At 46.4% G+C, this 17,704-nt stretch overlaps 1 protein-coding gene across 2 annotated transcripts in view; it reads right to left on the reverse strand.

Annotated features, from left to right (window-relative positions):
* Nucleotides 1-17,704, reverse strand: part of tmem8b (transmembrane protein 8B) — a 70,501-nt gene that overhangs the window by 37,222 nt on the left and 15,575 nt on the right. For both annotated transcript variants that reach the window (XM_086170005.1, XM_086170006.1), the window contains exons 4-8: nt 17,526-17,659; nt 15,685-15,953; nt 9,573-9,955; nt 609-705; nt 405-528 (exon numbers count right to left, since the gene is read on the reverse strand). In XM_086170005.1, coding sequence (XP_086026131.1) covers nt 405-528; nt 609-705; nt 9,573-9,955; nt 15,685-15,953; nt 17,526-17,659 — 1,007 coding nt within the window. The remainder of the gene's footprint in view (nt 1-404; nt 529-608; nt 706-9,572; nt 9,956-15,684; nt 15,954-17,525; nt 17,660-17,704) is intronic.

Raw genomic sequence — 17,704 nt, forward strand, 5'->3', positions numbered from 1 at the left:
ATTAACCTCAACCAACAAATAAGAATTGGTCCATTTTTCTGGCAAAACCCTGCACTCCAAATCCACTTTTCTCCTTTTTTGACAACAACATCTTGCCGGTGAGGGCGTCGGATCCGACGGAAAAACAGCTCTAACAATAAATAAAAATGCTATTTACAGACCCGGAATCCGCTTTGCTCAAATCTGCCGTGTTGCTAACCCTGACCAAAACGGTGCGCCCTGAGCAGACAATACAAGAACAGTAGTTTTATTTCAAAAAAGTCGTTCATAATAGTAGATTTATTCCACGGGCCGGATCGGACCCCCCCGATGGGCCGGTACCGGCCCGCGGGCCGTACGTTTGACATCCCGAGCTGCTCGCGGAGGGATGTTGAGGAGATGCAAGAGGAGATGCGGCCACTCACCCATGTTTGGTGGCGCAGAGGGAACGCAGGCTGAGGTACCAGGTGCCCGTCTGCGGGTAAGGAATCCTCAGCTTGGTGATGTTGGACGTGGTGTTCACCGAGAGGAAGAACCCGGCTGCAGATTCTGGAGCGAGGAGGACGGCAGTCGCAGAGAACGTCGGGTTCGGGCGATCCGGAAAGCAAAACGGACGAGAACCTCCCTACCTGATTCACATCTCAGGGAAGCGTTCTCCCGCTGGAAAAGAGGCATCCCGTGGTTCAGGCAGCCAAACACCGTCACGTTGGCGCCTTTCAGCGTCGACTGGAAGAGAAAACAAACATGGCCGTCACTGGGCGTGGACACTGAAGGCCCCCCCCCCCACCCCACCCTTGCCGGTCACATGGTTAAAATGATAATCAATAGTGAAAGCGATGGATTCTCAAAGAAGGAACTGAGCTTGTCGCTGTCTCAGAAAACGAGAATATTGTGATAAAGTTCTTTATCTTCTGTAATGCGATTCAAAAAAAACAAAAATATCTCATATTTTGAGATAGGATTTTTGAGTTTTCTTAACCCTCATATTATGTTAAGGGTCAATTTGAGCCATTTCACCCATTGACCCTTAACATAACATGAGGGTTAAGATGTAAGCCATAATCAGCAATATTAGAATAATAAAGGGCTTGCGATATTTCAGAGTGAATCCAGAATGTATGACATTTTGGTTTTTTTTACAGAAGGTAAAGAACTTTATCACAATATTGACATTTTGTGAGACAGTCCTGTTAACCGCTTATCCTGCTGCAGGGTTTGGACCGCTGGTGGAACCTGAGGAGAACCCAGCGGAACCCCATGCAGATGCGAGGAGAACACGGGGACTATATTTTTCCGAGAATCCGCTCCTCCGGCGGAGGCGGAGGGAAGTTGTCGGACGCTCCGTTCTGTTTATTTCGCTGAAAGAATAAAGGGCCGACGGTGGCGTCGAAACCAGCAGGAAACGGTGCGGGGGAGTTTATTAAAGCACCAGTGTTTACTTTAAACCCCGTCTCCTCCGTCTCAGGGCGCCGCCGATACTTTGTGCATGTGTGTGTGTGTGTGTGTGTGTGTTCGTGAATAATTAAGTTTACGATCACGCCGCCACAATGTGGATAATGTATATGCAAGGACTTGGCAAAGTTGTTGATTAATGCAATGACTCGACAGACACGTTGCCAGGTGCTGAGATTTCAGGCTCCCTCGACTCGCCATCTGGCCCGCGCTCTCCTGGTAGTGAGACTCAATCACACCCAATGGCATTTCACGACCCCCACCCCCTCACACACACACACACACACACACACACACACACACACACACACCCTCCATGCATTCGTGTAAATGTTTGAATCTTTTTTTATGCTCTTTGTACGTGGAATGGTGGAAGAAATTCAGATTTTTCGCCGATGCCGATCTAATTCCGAATCCTTTCAAAGAACCGTTTGTTCGAAAGAACTGTTTGTTCAAAGGAACAGTTCGTTTGAAAGAACCGTCGCGATCACGAATCCCAATACATTCATCAACGTCAGATTTAACCTTCCTGAAACATCGACGGGTGAGTTTCGGCTCCAGCGAGTAATCAGGTAAAAGACGACGACGAGTTGTGACTGTGCCGAAATGTGCGATTTGTGAGTTTGTCTTCCACCTCGACGTTCGCAGGAGAGCTGACATTTCGACGGCGAAGACAAGCATTGAGCGATTCATTGAGGATCCCTTGTTCTTGGCAGACGAAGCTTCAGCAGCTATGACTAACCTTCATTCCTCCGAGAATACCTCTCTAGATGTTCCCTGCTCTCACTACAGATCACAATGTCATCTGCAAACATCACGGTCCATGGAGAGTCCTGTCTTATCTCATCTGTCAGCCTGTCCATCACCACTGCGAGCAAGAAGGGACTCAGAGCTGATCCCAGATGAGGTCCACCTCCACCTTGAACTTCTCTGTTACCCCTACAGGATACCTCGCAACTGTCTCACAGCGAGCATACATGTCCTGCACCAGTGTAAAATACTTCTCTGCCAATCCCTACTTCCTCGATACAATACCGGAGTTCTTTTCTCTGCACTCTCTTATTTATCGGCCCTATAGAGTCATAATAGCAATCATCCATTCACTCTCTCATTTGCATATCATCGGAGGCATTCACCCCTTCATTCACACGTGATATAAAGACATTCACTGTCTCAGTTCACTGTCTCATTCGCGCATCATTTCGAGTCAAACAGCCATTGACTCTTTTATTCCCTGGTGATATGGAGACATTCACACATTCACTAAAACTTAAAATCTAGACTGTTCACTCTCTCATTCACACATAATGTGAAGAAAAAAAAAAAAACCACACACATGGGTGCTGGATCAAAAGTCGACTAAATTAAGGTTTGAAAAAATCTGCACGCCAAGAGCGCTCCAAAATAAAGACAACTTATTTTACATAGAGTAAAGAAACTCGCTTCAAGGAAATGCTTACCATTTTTGGTAGACATATTTTGGTAAGCAAATAAATTTGCTATAATACATTTTCTTTACGTCAAATAAATCCTCTTTTTCTTTCTGGATCACTCTTTGTGGGCAGATTTTTTTTCAAACCTTTATTTACTCCATACTTTTAATCCAGCACCTGGATGTGCGAGTAAATGTAATTTAAAAATTCATTCCAAGCAAAAATCAGATGCAAACCAAAAATATATTTACCAAAATGGTAAATTTCGGGATCACAAATTTCCTCAATGTAAAATAAATAACCTTTATTTTCGGAGCATTTTTAGCGTGCCGATTTTTTCAAGGTCCGAGGCGTCGAACCGCAGGAGAGCCGCTCTCGCTAAGACTGAGTTATTTCCAGCGTCGATCGGGGGGTTGCGGAGGCGACGACTACACAAAAGCAGCTCTCGCACACACACACACACACACACACACTTCACATAATCTGTCTAAATAAACAATGGAGCTCAGGAAACATCATCCTCGTGATTCAACGTCCCTCGGAGGAGCCGGCGTTTTTTTTTTTGTTTTGTTTATAAATAGTCAAAATGGCCGACACCCTGAGCCAGTAAACCCCACGGGGAGGGACGCTTCTATTCTCCGGCTGCAGCCCGTGGCGTGATATCATCGCAGTTTGCAAGGCTTGACATTTCTTTGTACCGGCAGGCGCTAACACACACACACACACACACACACACACACACACATGCACATACATCTATGAATACATTACCGCTCTGTGTGTGTGCGTCTCCTGCTTATGGCTACTTTTGATGATAAATTATTCCACAAAATGTATTTTTGAGTGCAAGGCAACGCGAGGCGGTCGTGCTTTGTGACTGACGTGATATATTTTAATATACTCGGAGGTACTTCCTGTAACCTTTAACCGAATCCAGCGGCGGCGACGAAGGACGCCGTGAGGAAACGCATCGATAACGGCTAAAAGAAATTAAGTCAATTTATGCCGGTTGTCGTTGTTGTTATTGTTGACGCTGTCGTTCCCCGGAGCCTCCCTGTTTCAGGACATTACCGGCTTCGTCGCTAATTCATGTCTAATTATCGTCGTACTCGCCTGTTGTAATCAATTCCGGACTCACGTCCAGACTACATAAGCTTACTTTCCGTTTTATTTACGGCTGATGGCGGTAAAAGCCCGTCCATCACGTTTTGATTTACGCGCCCCGATCCGTTACCTGCAAGCTAAAGGTTTGATGCTAAGAATAATTGAGTGATTGAGTACAAAAGATCGCAAAAGTAACGCGATACTGGTTTATTCTGTCCGTTGATGGAGGTTCTGGGTCATCCAGGCGATGGAGAATTCTTCTTGTCTTGGCAACTGGATTTCAATGTTTTCATTTAAAGGGGTTTCACTCAGGGGTTTGTGATGTAAGTGGAGGAGTTGAGTTGCAGAAGCTAGGTGTAACGGGGATGCTACGCTAACGAGGTTGTCGTTCGTTGGAACAAAAGAGCGACTGGACCGGATAACCTGGATTGGACCGTGAGGTGAAGCTCAACAAAGGGGTGAAACCTGTCGGATCCGACAGACCGAGGCTCACGTGGACGTTACCACGGGTTGCTTCTGGTGGAGGGTCTTTCCTGGTTGTTTGTGGGGTGCAGAAGTTCCTGGTCCCGTCTCTGCAAATCCATCTTGGTATTGATCCCGGAACGGCGTCGTACATTTGCGAAAGGTCGTCCTATATGCAAATGAGGCCCCGTCCTCTGCTTTACCAAAGATGGCTTCTTTGACTCCTCTCTGGAACCATCTGTCTTCTCTGGACGGACATTGCTATCTTCAAACCAATGTCCGTTGTCCTTCAGGTGTGGGTGGACCGTGGAGTCCCGTCCTGAAGTTATGGCCCTACTGTTAGGGTCCACCGGACAGAGGTTGTTTGGTCTCTCCGACGTCAACGTCATCGCAGTCCTCGGTACAAGCGACAGCAGACACCGTCGAGGTCCGTCGAGTTTGCCGAGAACCCCGGACAGACAGAACGCAGCGGGAACTGATGTGAAAACGTTCACTCATTCATTTTCCATATCGCTTATTCTGCATTGGTTGTCGTGGGCTACCGGAGCTTGCCGGACTTGGGGTACCGGACGAATGAAAGAGCGGCGCATTAAACATCCCAACATTTCCAGCTAAGCTTAAAATCGGTGCCTGGGCCGCCTCTATTTTTGAATGGTTTGATAAAAACGCGATTTACATGACCAAGTGAATCTGAAGGATTCTCTGATCACACAAGTGTTGCCTAGCAACACAACTTTTACCATATATTTTTATCCCTACCAAGGCGGGTGGTTTTGTTGAGCGCAACGAGTCTGTCTTTTTGACTATCGCTGTGAGATGGAGCAATCTACAGCGTGGTGACGCCCGTGGGAGAAGGTGATAAACCGTCCCTACAGAAAGTTCTGCTTACGGGTCGTTTCTCACCAACGTGTTGTGGAGATGCGGCGGAATATTCAAAACAAAATTTATAACATGAACCAACCATTTTGAGGAAGAAGCTGCGTGGCATCCCTTTTTGTTAAATCCTTGACTTGATTTGCGAGGTCGCCCGGTCCGGCACAGGCTGCCTCAATGAGCCGAAAAGGTTATTTTTTTTCGCTACAGCAAGCTAATTATCCGCTAGCCATGACCTGGAGGTCTGGCATGGGTTGTAAACAAGTTGTAAATGGCTTTAGCTCGTCCCTCGCCGCAACAAATTCCCCTCTTCAAGGATAATTTCCTCCGCGGCTCCTTGGAAATGACCGCCGAGAACCTCCGGGGGGGTTTCGGGACAACCGGCGACTAGGATCCTTCTGGATCCGACCTGCATCTGCAAGCCTACCAATGGAGGGGCAACTCCAGAGCTTCACTATCATGACCCTGCTCTCCTCTAGCTGCACTCCGCAAGTCCAAGACTACAATGGCGGTTTTGGGACGACGACAGCCGGTACAGCAGGCTTCTTTCCAATTGGATAGTCGGCGGTTCGATCCCCGTGTCCTCGGGAAGTGAACCCGAGTTGCTCAAGGTGGCCTGGTTAGCTTTGCATAGCAGCTCCGTGCATACAAGTCAGCCATCAGCCACTTGGTTAACCGATCTGAGTTAAAATACACCTCTTCGGATCTGGCCCGGCACCAGGCGGTGGTCCTCAGCTGAACCATCTGCTTCGCGTTCCCATTAAAAATTAATAACAAACTGCCTAGTTTGGCCTCATTTGGCAAAACTTGTTCCCTCTGTCTGTATTTTCTTTTAAGAATCCACACGGGTTATGTCAGGGGAGGTTCTGTCATCCGGGTCATGGCGAATTCCTGCCGAACTCTTCTCGTCTTGGCAACTGGACTTGAATTTCTTCACTTGAAGACATTTCGGCCCTCATCCCGGAGCAGCTTCTTCAGGTGTAGCCTCTCAGGTGAGGTCTGAAGCGTTTTCGGGCAAGATTTTTGACAAGAATCCACAAGGATTATGGCAGCGGTCTGAGCTTCTGCCTGTATATATATGCCGATTGCTTTGGATTTCAAAAGTCAAATAAAATCCAGATGTATTTGGCTTGTTTATCTCCCCCCCAAAAAAAAAAAAACAACGCCGATGCAAGCAAGTGACAGATCATAGCTCGGGGAATGTGTCCTCAGAATAGCATAGCGTGACGGGCTTCTCTGGAGAACGCAACCGTCATGGCGCCTCCGTGACGTCCCCGGGACCCCGGAGACGCCGTCAACCCGCTCAAACTTCCTCGGAAAGAAAAGCCCGAGGTCACGACGGTAATGGTTCGGTCGCCGCGGCCCCGACGGCAATTCATCGACGAGCCGCCCCCCTTTCGCTCAATTAATATAATTTCCTGAACTGCGACTGTTTGCCTTCCCGCCGGAGATTGGACGCGGAGATTGATTATCAATCCCGTCTCGGGGAGCGACGGGAAGGTGTGTTTATCTTCCCCGGACCAACACGAGAAGGCGAGAAGGCTGGATCGGAGCGTCGCCAGACCGTTCACTTGTACGCGGAGTAATCAGATTACTTTCTGAACCGGCGGCGACACCGTTTTTGGTAACTTCCAGCTCTTCCTGCGGATGAAGAACTCACTCGGCTGCTATTCTGGGTGTTTGGACGGCACAGCTGGCTCCTGGCAGGAGATGTTTCTGCCTGGAAAACGTTTCAGATCTTCAGCGGAGCGTTTTTCGGTTGTTTTTTGAGTCCGTTTCCGTTGCGAATCGCTTGGACTTAAAGCGAGAGCAGTTCGGTCGATTCCGTCGCGGCGACGGGAGTTGGATTTCGTCACTCGAGGCGGTTTCAGCCTTCATCCCAGAGGCTTCTTGAAACCGCCAGGGTTTTTGAAGCTTTTTCTGCAAATGACAGAGATGAAGGAGGTTGTTATGCTAATGGAGGCGTCGCACGTTGGGGACGAAGGAGCAACTTTTGGGGATTACCTGGATTTAGAATGTGAAAAAGTGAAGCCAAACTTCTCAGAGTGAGAAACAAAAGAAGTGAAACCTGTTGGATCTCATGGACTGAGGCTCAGGTGGACATCACTGGGGCTTCTTCTGCTGCTTCTGGCGGTTTGGAGGGTCCAGATGGGTCCGGTCCGTGGGCGCGAACCCTTTCGGACAAGGGGCGAAACATCTTCAAGTGAAGAAATTCAAGTCCGGTTGCCACGACAACCTCCGGTTTGTTGTCTTTGCTTGTCCGTGGAGGCTCTCGGTCCTCCAGGTCGCGGGGAATCCTCGTCGAAATGTCGAATTTCTTCCGTTGAAGATGTTTCACCCTCGTCCGAAAGGTATCTTCAGTTCCAAAACCTCCACGGACATGATGCTGAACAATTTGGGATGAGCGACCTTTGACCTGAGTTGCCCAAATTCAAGCCCAGTTGCCACGACAAGAAGATTTTCGACGAGGGGAATGCTTGTACGTCTCCGTGGTGACGGCCGCCTCTCGGCCAATCGCAGCAGGGTTAGGCTCCGCCCCCTGCGACCCTGAAAGGCCTGATCGATAATGAATGAATAGTTTGTTTTATTCAGTGACTCAGACACCGAGCCACCGTTTCAAAAGCAGGAGTTTTTTTAAAAGCCCAAACACTCCATCTCCGGAGGGGAACCTTTTTTTCTTTCCGCCTTATCGTTTTTTGTTTTTTTTTTTTAACCATGGCTGTTTTCTCCTGTTTTTTTCTCCCATCGGTGTGTTGCAGGACGTCTCGGCGCCCGAGATTGTGTGTGAAAATGACTCCACTGAATGCAAAGAGATGAAACTGATAGGAATCTGAGAAGACAGGAGGGGGAAAGGCACATCCCCAAAAAATGTCAAGGAACACTTTTGAACCGAACAATCAAAGATCTGCAGATCCTATCATCCCCTTGATATTTCAACGCTGACTGCCCGGTTTTCTTTTCAGAAGCGAAATCTTAAAAGTCCGTCTGCCCGCATGAAACTCTCCACGCTCCGGCTTCCTGAAGACCTCCAGAGACACCGCGGGCGCCGTCCATGTTCCCAAACTATCCGAAGGACAACTTAACACGGGCAAATTCTACTCGACGGATTTTCTGTCAACCGGCGAAGCATACGTCTGGTGTCCAAACTGTCTGATTGATGACACCTTCTTCTTTGCCTTTTGGTTTTTCCCTTCAGGGGTCGCCACAGTGAATCAACCTTCTCCATCTAACTCTATTCTCTGTATCCTCCTCTCTCACACCAACTAACTTCATAGTCTCTCTCACTACGTCCATAAATCTTCTCTTCGGTCTTCCTCAAGACCTCCGCTTCCAGCATCCTTCTACCAATATATTGACTCTCCCTTCTGGCTTCTCTGACCTTCTCTCCAAAACATCTACCATAAGCCGCTCCTCCGATGGACTTATTCCTGATCCTATCCATCCTGGTCACTCCCAAAGAGAACCTCAGCATCTTCATCTCCGCGACCTCCAGCTCTGCCTCCCGTCTTTTGGTCATTGTCAGTGTAGAGCATACAGCAATGCTAGCTCACCATGGTCTTGTCCACCTTTCCTGTCATTCTGGCTGAAAGTGTTCTAACTCATTGCACTAGTTAGTTGGTTGAAATCCTTCACCTTCTTGATCTCCACTCCCTGTAGCCTCAATGTTCCTCCCGGGGTCCTCTCACTCACACACATATATTCTGTCTTGCTGTGGCTAACCTTCATTCCTCTCCTATCCAGAGCATACCTCCACGTCAACCTGTTCTATGCGCTCACAACCCAGATCACAATATCATCTGCAAACATCACGGTCCATGGAGATTCCTGTCTCTGTTACCCCTACAGCACACCTTATCGCTGTCTCACAGCGAGCATACATGTCATGCACCAGTCTAACATACTTCTCTTTCACTCCAGAGTTCCTCATACGATACCTCTCTTATTCACCGGCCCTATGGAGCCATAAAAGCATTCATCCTCTCAGTCAGAGTTCCATGGTCCATGGAGGTTCTTGTCTAACCTCATCTGTCTGTACTCCAACTTATTGTTCTCCACTCCCTGTATCCTTACCAATCTAACCGGGTTCCTCGCATTCACACACATGAGTTCTGCCTTGATGGTACCTCGACACCCCAAACTCCCCGGCCGTGTGAATGAAGGGATGAGCTAGCACCATGAGCTAGGCATAAGCGGCATAGACAACGGATAATACAACTCTGGATCCTTACGCTCTTTTCTAGTGGAGGAACTCGTGCGTCTTCAACTCACCATGTTGAGCTTGAGCTCCATGTTGAGGACTCCGCCGCTGTCCAACACCGGCATGAGGTTGATGGCGAACACCGCCGCCTTATCCGGCGGGATGGATATGTTCGGGCCGAAGAAGACGTAGAAGTGCACCGAGAAGGTGTCCAGCTCGTTGCGCAGCGTCGGGCGAATGGGCCAGCACTTGTTGGCGTCGGTGGCGGGCGCCAGGTACACCACGCTTTCCTCCGAGGCGCGCAGGCCGGTGGCGTTCTGCGACGGTCTCGGCAGGGCCGCCATCGACAGCGTGTCGGACAAGGAGAACCCCATCGCCGTCCCGAAAGACTGGGGCATGTTCATCGACGAGCCGGGCTGCGATTGGTCCTTCGACAAATTGGACTTGGAGCAGTCTGTTCCGGCGGGGAAAAAGAAAATAAATCAAACCGGAGCTTGGATGCGAATCTCATCAGTCAGCATTCTGCGCGGAGGATATTCAAAGTGCACCTTATGTAACGTAATAATCCTATCATGAAATCAAATACCCGATCCGCGGCAAATCTCAAACAAACACGCAATAACTAAGTCTGTGTTTTACTTGAGGAATTATGCATGCGGAGTCTTTTGCAAATGATCCCCTCCGGCTGGCTTCCATAATGTAAACAGTAAGGTTCAATTCTGCGCGCCGCGTTTTTAACGAGACAAAGATTCGCGGTAATTGCAAACAGTATGCTTTCGCTAAACACAAAGCGACGCGCTGCAAAACGGTCACTGATGGCAACTGGCAAAGTACCATCAAATACCAGCCGTCCCCAAGGGGAGAGGATTTCAAAGGCTTTCCCAGCGCAGCCTCGTTTGCATATTGTTGTCTGCGAAGGGGTTTGAAGTATTTTGATGTCCGTCGGAGGCATCCCTAAAAATACCAAACGCCACGGGGCCCGAGGCCACCGGGACTCTGACGGGAACAAATCTGGAGAAAACTGTAAAGAATCAACTGTATAAAGCAATGGATTCAGCGGTCAGCAACTCAAGCTCACGGCAAGAAGGTCCCTTGTTCCACTCCACTTCCTCCACGGGGCAGTGGGAGTTTCCCACGGGATTTGACTTGTAGACAAGGGAGCGAATGGTTGCATGTCTATTATGACGTGGGTGAAAGAGTGAACGGTTGCGTGTTTCTTTATGATATATAAATGAGAGAGTGAATTTGGTACGTCACTATTTGGCATGAAAGGGTGAATGGTCGTACGCCACATTGTGGTTCAGGAGGGTCAGAGGGGTCGACCTCGGAACCAAGCATTCCTGGTTCGATTCGCGGTTCCTCCTAGCCTGTCCAAGTGTTGTTGAGCAAAACACTGAACCCAAAACACTGAAGGCATTTTTTTCTTCTCCGTATGACTTTCAGATCAGGGCGTAAACAGTCGGATGAGTCTATTTGATGTGTCAAAGAGAGAGTGAATATCGTCTGGCACGACATGTATGACATTTAAATGAAAGGGTGAATGGTTGTACGCTTCTATCGGCGACCCTGACGTCCACCTTTCAGCCAATCACAGCCGGGAGAGTTTCCGGCCAATGGCAGCTAATGAAACGGTGAGTGAATGACTGTCGAACTGCATTAATTCTTTCATGCATCCTTCTTCTTCTTCTCCTTTCGGGTTTTCCCTTCAGGGGGAGCCAAGGGTGTTGTCCATGTACCCAAACTATCCGAAGGACAACTTAACACGGGCGAATTTGTCTGGTGTCCAAACTGTCTGATTGATGACACCTTCATCTTTTCCTTTTGGCTTTTCCCTTCAGGGGTCTCCACAGTGAATCCACCTTCTCCATCTAACCCTATTCTCTGGATCCTCCTCTCTCACACCAACTAACTTCATATCCTCTCTCACGACGTCTATAAATCTTCTCTTGGGTCTTCCTCTAGCTCTCCTGCCTGGCAGCTCCACCTTCAGCAACCTTCTACCCAGATCTTCACCATGGTTTGGATATGAACAGAGGAGTGTTCATGTCCAAACCATCGCAGTCATCACTTTATCCCAGTCATACATGTCCTGCACCCCTGTGACAAATTCTGCTTTACGTCCATCTACCTTCTCTTTGGTCTTCGTCTAGACCTTCAATACCAGCTTCCATCTACCAATATATTCACTCTCCCTCCTCTGTCCATGACCCAACCATCTCAGACCTTCTCTTCCAAAACATCTAACAAGTGCCGTCCCTCTGATGGACTCGTTCCTGATCCTCTCCATCCTGGTCACTTCTACAGAGAACTTCAACATCTTCATCTCTGTGACCTCCAGCTCTGCCTCCTGTCTTTTGGTCACTGACAGTGTTTGTAGACCATCTCCCCACCATCTCCTCCACCTTTCCTTTCATTCTGGCTGATGTTCTTCTATCTCTTCATACCCCTGACACTTTTCTCCCGCCCATTCCAACCCGTTTCTTTTTACTTAATTCTTTCATACATCCAAAAACTATAAAAAAATTTTTTAAAAAAGCCTTGATTTTAGATCCTCCGTCAGGTCTCAGGGCTGACAACTGCAGCAGAAGCATTTCATAAACAGCTATAATAAATAGTGAAGTGCAGGAGAGTTCCACCGCCCGTCTTCAATTACGAACCCATATTTATGAGAGCGCAAGCAGCGGCGGCGGCGGCGGAGAGAAAATATAGGCGAGCGAAAGAAGTGAGCGCCGGATGATCTCTTCCCTGATCCTGAAGAGTTCTTCAATTTACATCTGTAAAAGGTCACGTAAGATCAGCCGTGCGTTGCTATGGCGACAAGGCGCATCGACGGCGAGGGAGGGGAGCGGACTTCCCGCGGGTTGGCGAGCCGGGAAAGAAAAGATGTCCCGGAAATGGGCATTTTGAGCGCTTCGGTTTTCGGGTAAAAGGGCGGCGTCAGGGGGAGAAGGTTTAGAGAAGCTCCTCTTGGAATTGGCGTCGATGGTTTGGCCGCTAATTCAGCTTAAAAAATCCAGGATATTTCATCCTGGTAGAACCCAGTCATTCTTTGCATTGTTTTTTTTAAATGAATAATTACATAAATGGCTTACAGAGAAAACCTTGTTTCCAGTACTTGTTGAAATCTTGAATTTTTTCACTTCAAGACATTTCACAGTTCTTCCTCCAGAAGCCCGACTCCAGGGTTCTTCAACGTCTTCAAGTGAAGACATTTAAGTCCAGCTGCCGCGGCGAGAAGATTTCGACAAGAATTCTGCAGGACCCGGAGGAGCGAGAACCTCCTTAACCCTCTCCAGGCAGATGTTGCAGATTTGCGACAGCTAAATGCTACTTAGCTAATTACGCCACAACTTAATTTGAGCCTGAGAGGGTTAAACATCTCAGTTAGTTTGTTTTCTTTCTTTGTTAGTTTGAAATCTTCTCGTCGTGGCGACTGGACTTGAATTTCTTCACTTGAAGACGTTCCATACCGTCAAACAATGATGTTTTTTGTTTATTTTTGAATCTTCAATAAAGCGAGATATACCCGGCTTGTTATAAGATACCAAACGGTGAGTCAACACGACGCCTAGCAGTAAATCTGGAAATAAAACCGCTTCCACATCTGGAAAATAATTTATAAAAAGTTTACAGCCGTCGAGAGCTAGATCCGATTTTTCCCCGTGCAGTTGTTTCTCAGAAGGAAGGAGGGGGAAAGTTTTTTATGAGCTCAAAGGCGACGTGACGGCGCCGTAAAACAAGGGCAGATTCATTGTTCGACTCGCGGGCGATAAAATTCGTATTTTCTTCGATTCGGTAATTTCCCCCCCGCCGTGAATTTTTTTCGCTGTCGCCGGACAAAATTTACTCCGCAGAGAAAACATTACCTTAAATGAACATAAACATAAATATATATATTTATGCATTCCTTTCCTTTGTTATGTATAGCGCTTATGCTGCACTCAAGAATGTCCATCACGGGGACATCGTTCGTCCTCTTGTTCACATTTCTGAATAATGTAGGGTCTCCAGTGAAGCTCCTGGATGTGTTTGGACTGTGAGGAACCCTGAGGAACCCCGAGGAACCCCGAGGAACCCCGAGGAACCCTGAGGAACCAAGAGGAACTCCGAGGAACCCCAAGGAACCCATGGAACCCTGAGGAACCCGAGGAACCCTGAGGAACCATGAGGAACTCCGAGGAACCCCAAGGAACCCATGGAACCCTGAGGAACCCGAGGAACCCCGAGGAACCATAAGGTACCCTGAGGAACCCTGAGGAACCCAAGGAACCCCGAGGAACCCCGAGGAACCATGAGGAACCCTGAGGAACCCCGAGGAACCATGAGGAACCCTGAGGCAGACACAAGAAGAACATGGAGGCTCCAGGTTGGATCCCCCTCCAGAAGTTAGCACTTCTGCCTCACAGCCAGGAGCTCCCTGGTTGGATTCCCACATTTCTATGTGGAGGCTCCATGTTTTCCCCATGGGGTTCCTCAGGTTCTCCGGGTTCCTCACAGTCCAAACACATCCAGGAGCTTCACTGGAGACCCTCCATCGTCCAGGTGCGCGAATGACAGGGTGAAAGTTGTATGACTCTCACACAAAGACATGAATGGACATGAGTTGAGTCAGCTGGTCAGATGATAGCAGATGATTGGCTGCATGGACCTGTGAAGGCCAAAGGAAAGGAAGAAGAAGAAGAAGAAGAACGTCGGGTGGAGGATGATTTTTCTCCCTGTTTTCAGTCGGTTACAATTTCGGTTTCGTAACGATTAACAATGTGAGTGGACAATGAAGGGCAGAGGTGTCAAACTCCGGCCCGCGGGCCAAATTTGTCCCGCACTGTAATTATATTTGCCCTCAAAGCCGGACCTAATTACTGTTAGAGCTGTTTTACAGTGCATGTATCGCTAATTCTACAAATCCCATAATTTTCTGCTTTTTTTTTTTTGGCACGAAAATCACAACCGGACCCATAAACGCCCTCTCCTCTGAGCGCAGTAGTCATAGCAACCTTATGCTAATACTAGCAACCTGCTAGTTAGGCAGAAAACAGGTTATTGCACGTGTGCAATATTATGTTATATATTATACAGTATACTCTTGTTTTTCGCGGGGGTTACGTTCCAAAAAGAACCCGCGATAGGCAAAATCCGTGAAGTAGAAACTTTTTTTTTTTTTTTAATTATTATACAATTAAATACTCTATTATACATTGAAAAGAAAAACAAACCATTTTACAGGCTCAACCATTTGTTTCACAAATAAAAGTACCGTACTTTAGAAATGTTTTTTTTCAACAAATAACTTCTGTGCTGTACTGTCAAATAATAATTTTAATCATCAATGTGAACAGAAGGCTTCAAATTGCGGAGATTAGCTCCGCCCACCGCGACCTGAGTAATTGGATTAAACGGGAGAAAATTAAAAAATGATTATGAAAAAAATTGCGGACAGTTGCAACGCTTTTTGTATTTGTTATTAAAACTTCTCGCTGCTGTCGTCCTTATGTTTTTTTCTTCCTTCTTTATGGAACGAACGGAAGATTCATTCATTCCGTAATGTCGACCTACAGCCGAATAGCTTTTAGCTTCCCTTAGCATGTCCAGAAGATTAACTTTATCTGCCATAGATAGCATCTTCCGCTAACTTTTGGGCCCTTTTGTCGCTCCGGAGCGTTTTGTCAACATTATGGCTTTTAGAGAAACTCGAAATCGCGATAGAATTTGCACGTACGTCATGTAAATTCGTCAAGCTGTTTTACGTACGTGTACGTATTAAACTGCAACCTTATTGACGCACAGCTAGAGAAGAAGCGGAGTGACTTTTTAGCCAATCAGAATGCAGAACACGATGCACCATGCAAATCCGTGAAGTAGCGAAACCGTGAAAAATAAACCGCGTTATAGCAAGAGATCACTGTATAATATTAAGCTATTCCATATTTTGTTTTTAAGCAAAACTTGTTTGGGTTCATTTTCGTATCTGGAGGAAGATTTTATTTTTTTGTGTATTTGAATTTGACACCCCTGATGTAGAGTCTCCGTGAACCCCACGCAGATACAGGTAGAACATGGAGCCTCCACACAGAACCCTGGACCTTCTGGTACCTTCTGCGAGGAGGAACGTGCCGTCATATCCTTCAAGATATGAAACCCCGAAGGTCTCTATGGGTTGAGAACTACCTCAAGGAACACGCTCACCCGTCACGTGGACCCCGATGCGGAAGTAGACGTCGGAGTTGCTGAGATATCTCTCCACCAGGATGTAGTGCCACTGCTCCCAGGCGGGCGCCAGGCTCTCCAGCTCGCACGGGTTCCACTCCCTGCAGTCCAGGGCGCTGGAGTTGTGGACCGGCGGCGCCCGAGCTCTTATCTTCAACACCACGGGACAACTGTCGCTGCTCTTGTTCTTGGCGCTGCAGTTCACCAGCTGCACCTTCACCTTGGAGACGTAGTTGGGGATGAACACCCTGCACGGGCACAGACGGGTTACTTCTTATTTCTTCTCCACCTTTGGTCTGCTCCACTCTGAGGTCACAGCCAATCATCTGCCTCCATCTAACCTTCTCCCCTGCATCCATAAATCTCCTCTCTGGTGGTCCTCCAGACCTCCAGCCTGCTAGCATTTATCTTCAAAACATCTCACATGCGCGGTGCCTCTGGTGGACTCAACGTCCACAAAGAGGAACCTCCACATCTTCATCTCTGGTCCAAACCAGACAACATGGCTGCTCTTCACCTCCGGTTTCTCCAGCTTTCCTTTCATTCTAGCAGAAACTTCTTTTCTCCACCCATTCCAACCTTCTTGCACGCTTCTCTCCAGGTGTTCTTCTCTGCTCCAGACCCTTGCTAAGTAAACACCTCCACCTTCCATATCTCCACTCCTTGGAGCCTCTCCAGATCCCTCTCATTCACGCACATATAGGACTGTCTCCGAAAATTAAAATATTGTGATAAAATTCTTTATCTTCTGTAATGCAATTAAAAAAATAAAAATTACTTTTTCATGATATTCTAATATTTTGAGTTTTCTTAAGATGGAAGCCATAATCAGCAATATTAAAATAATAAAAGGCTTGCAATATTTCACTTGATTTGTAATGAATCTAGAATGTGTGACATTTTTGTTTTTGTAATTGCATTACAGAAGATAAAGAACTTTATCACAATATTCTGATTTTCTGAGACGGTCCTGTTCAGGAATGTGTCCTGTATATACGTCATAGTATACAATATTCATTATTATAATTTTCTTACAACTACTACTACTACTACTACGGCTACTAAACTAACAATTATTATTTTTATTATTATTATTAATAATAGTAATATTGTTATTATCATTATTATTATTATTATTGTTGTTATAAATAATAAGAATGACAACAATATATGATAATTTAACAATAACAGCAACAGCAGTACCAGCAGCAACAACTGCAACAACAACAATAAAAATAATATGTATTAATATTATTTTTACTATTATTATTACTTTAAGTATTATTATTATTGTTGTTAATAAATACGAATAATTATCATAATAATAACTACTATTAATATTATTCTACATTTGATTTAAGGCATCTCACTTAACACTCTATGACATCACAAAAACATATTTATACACACAAAATACACATTTAAAAGAAACAATAGATAGATAGATAGATAGATAGATAGATAGATAGATAGATAGATAGATAGATAGATAGATAGATAGATAGATAGATAGATAGATAGATAGATAGATAGATAGATAGATAGATAGATAGATAGATAGATAGATAGATAGATAGATAGATAGATAGATAGATAGATAGATAGATATAGATTTTTATTTCTATATACACACAAACGTTTGCACACACCTGTGTACTTGATTATAAATACATGTATTTATAATCATCACCAGAATTTAAGATCAAATATACTTTATTGACCTTTTTATTGATTCTTGCGTTTGTAGAATTTTTAAATCTACACATAAAATGAGATATTTCATTTCGTCTTTTAACCCTTTTAAAGCAAAAGCGACTCACTTGTAGAGCGCCGATCGGTTGTGGACGGGGATCATCTGGTCGATGAAGTAGCCGGGATAGAGCAGCGATATCCCCATCATCCTCTGGACGATCAGCTGGGGCTGGAACAGATACTGGCATTCTTCGGAGAGGCCCTGAAGATGAAGACCAAGACGCGGCGGCGGCGTTAGCAGATGGAC

This window comes from Fistularia commersonii, chromosome 22, assembly GCF_037954325.1.
Source record: "Fistularia commersonii isolate RoL2024-O1a breed Wild chromosome 22, RoL_Fcom_v1.0, whole genome shotgun sequence".
NCBI classification, from domain to species: Eukaryota; Metazoa; Chordata; class Actinopteri; order Syngnathiformes; family Fistulariidae; genus Fistularia; species Fistularia commersonii.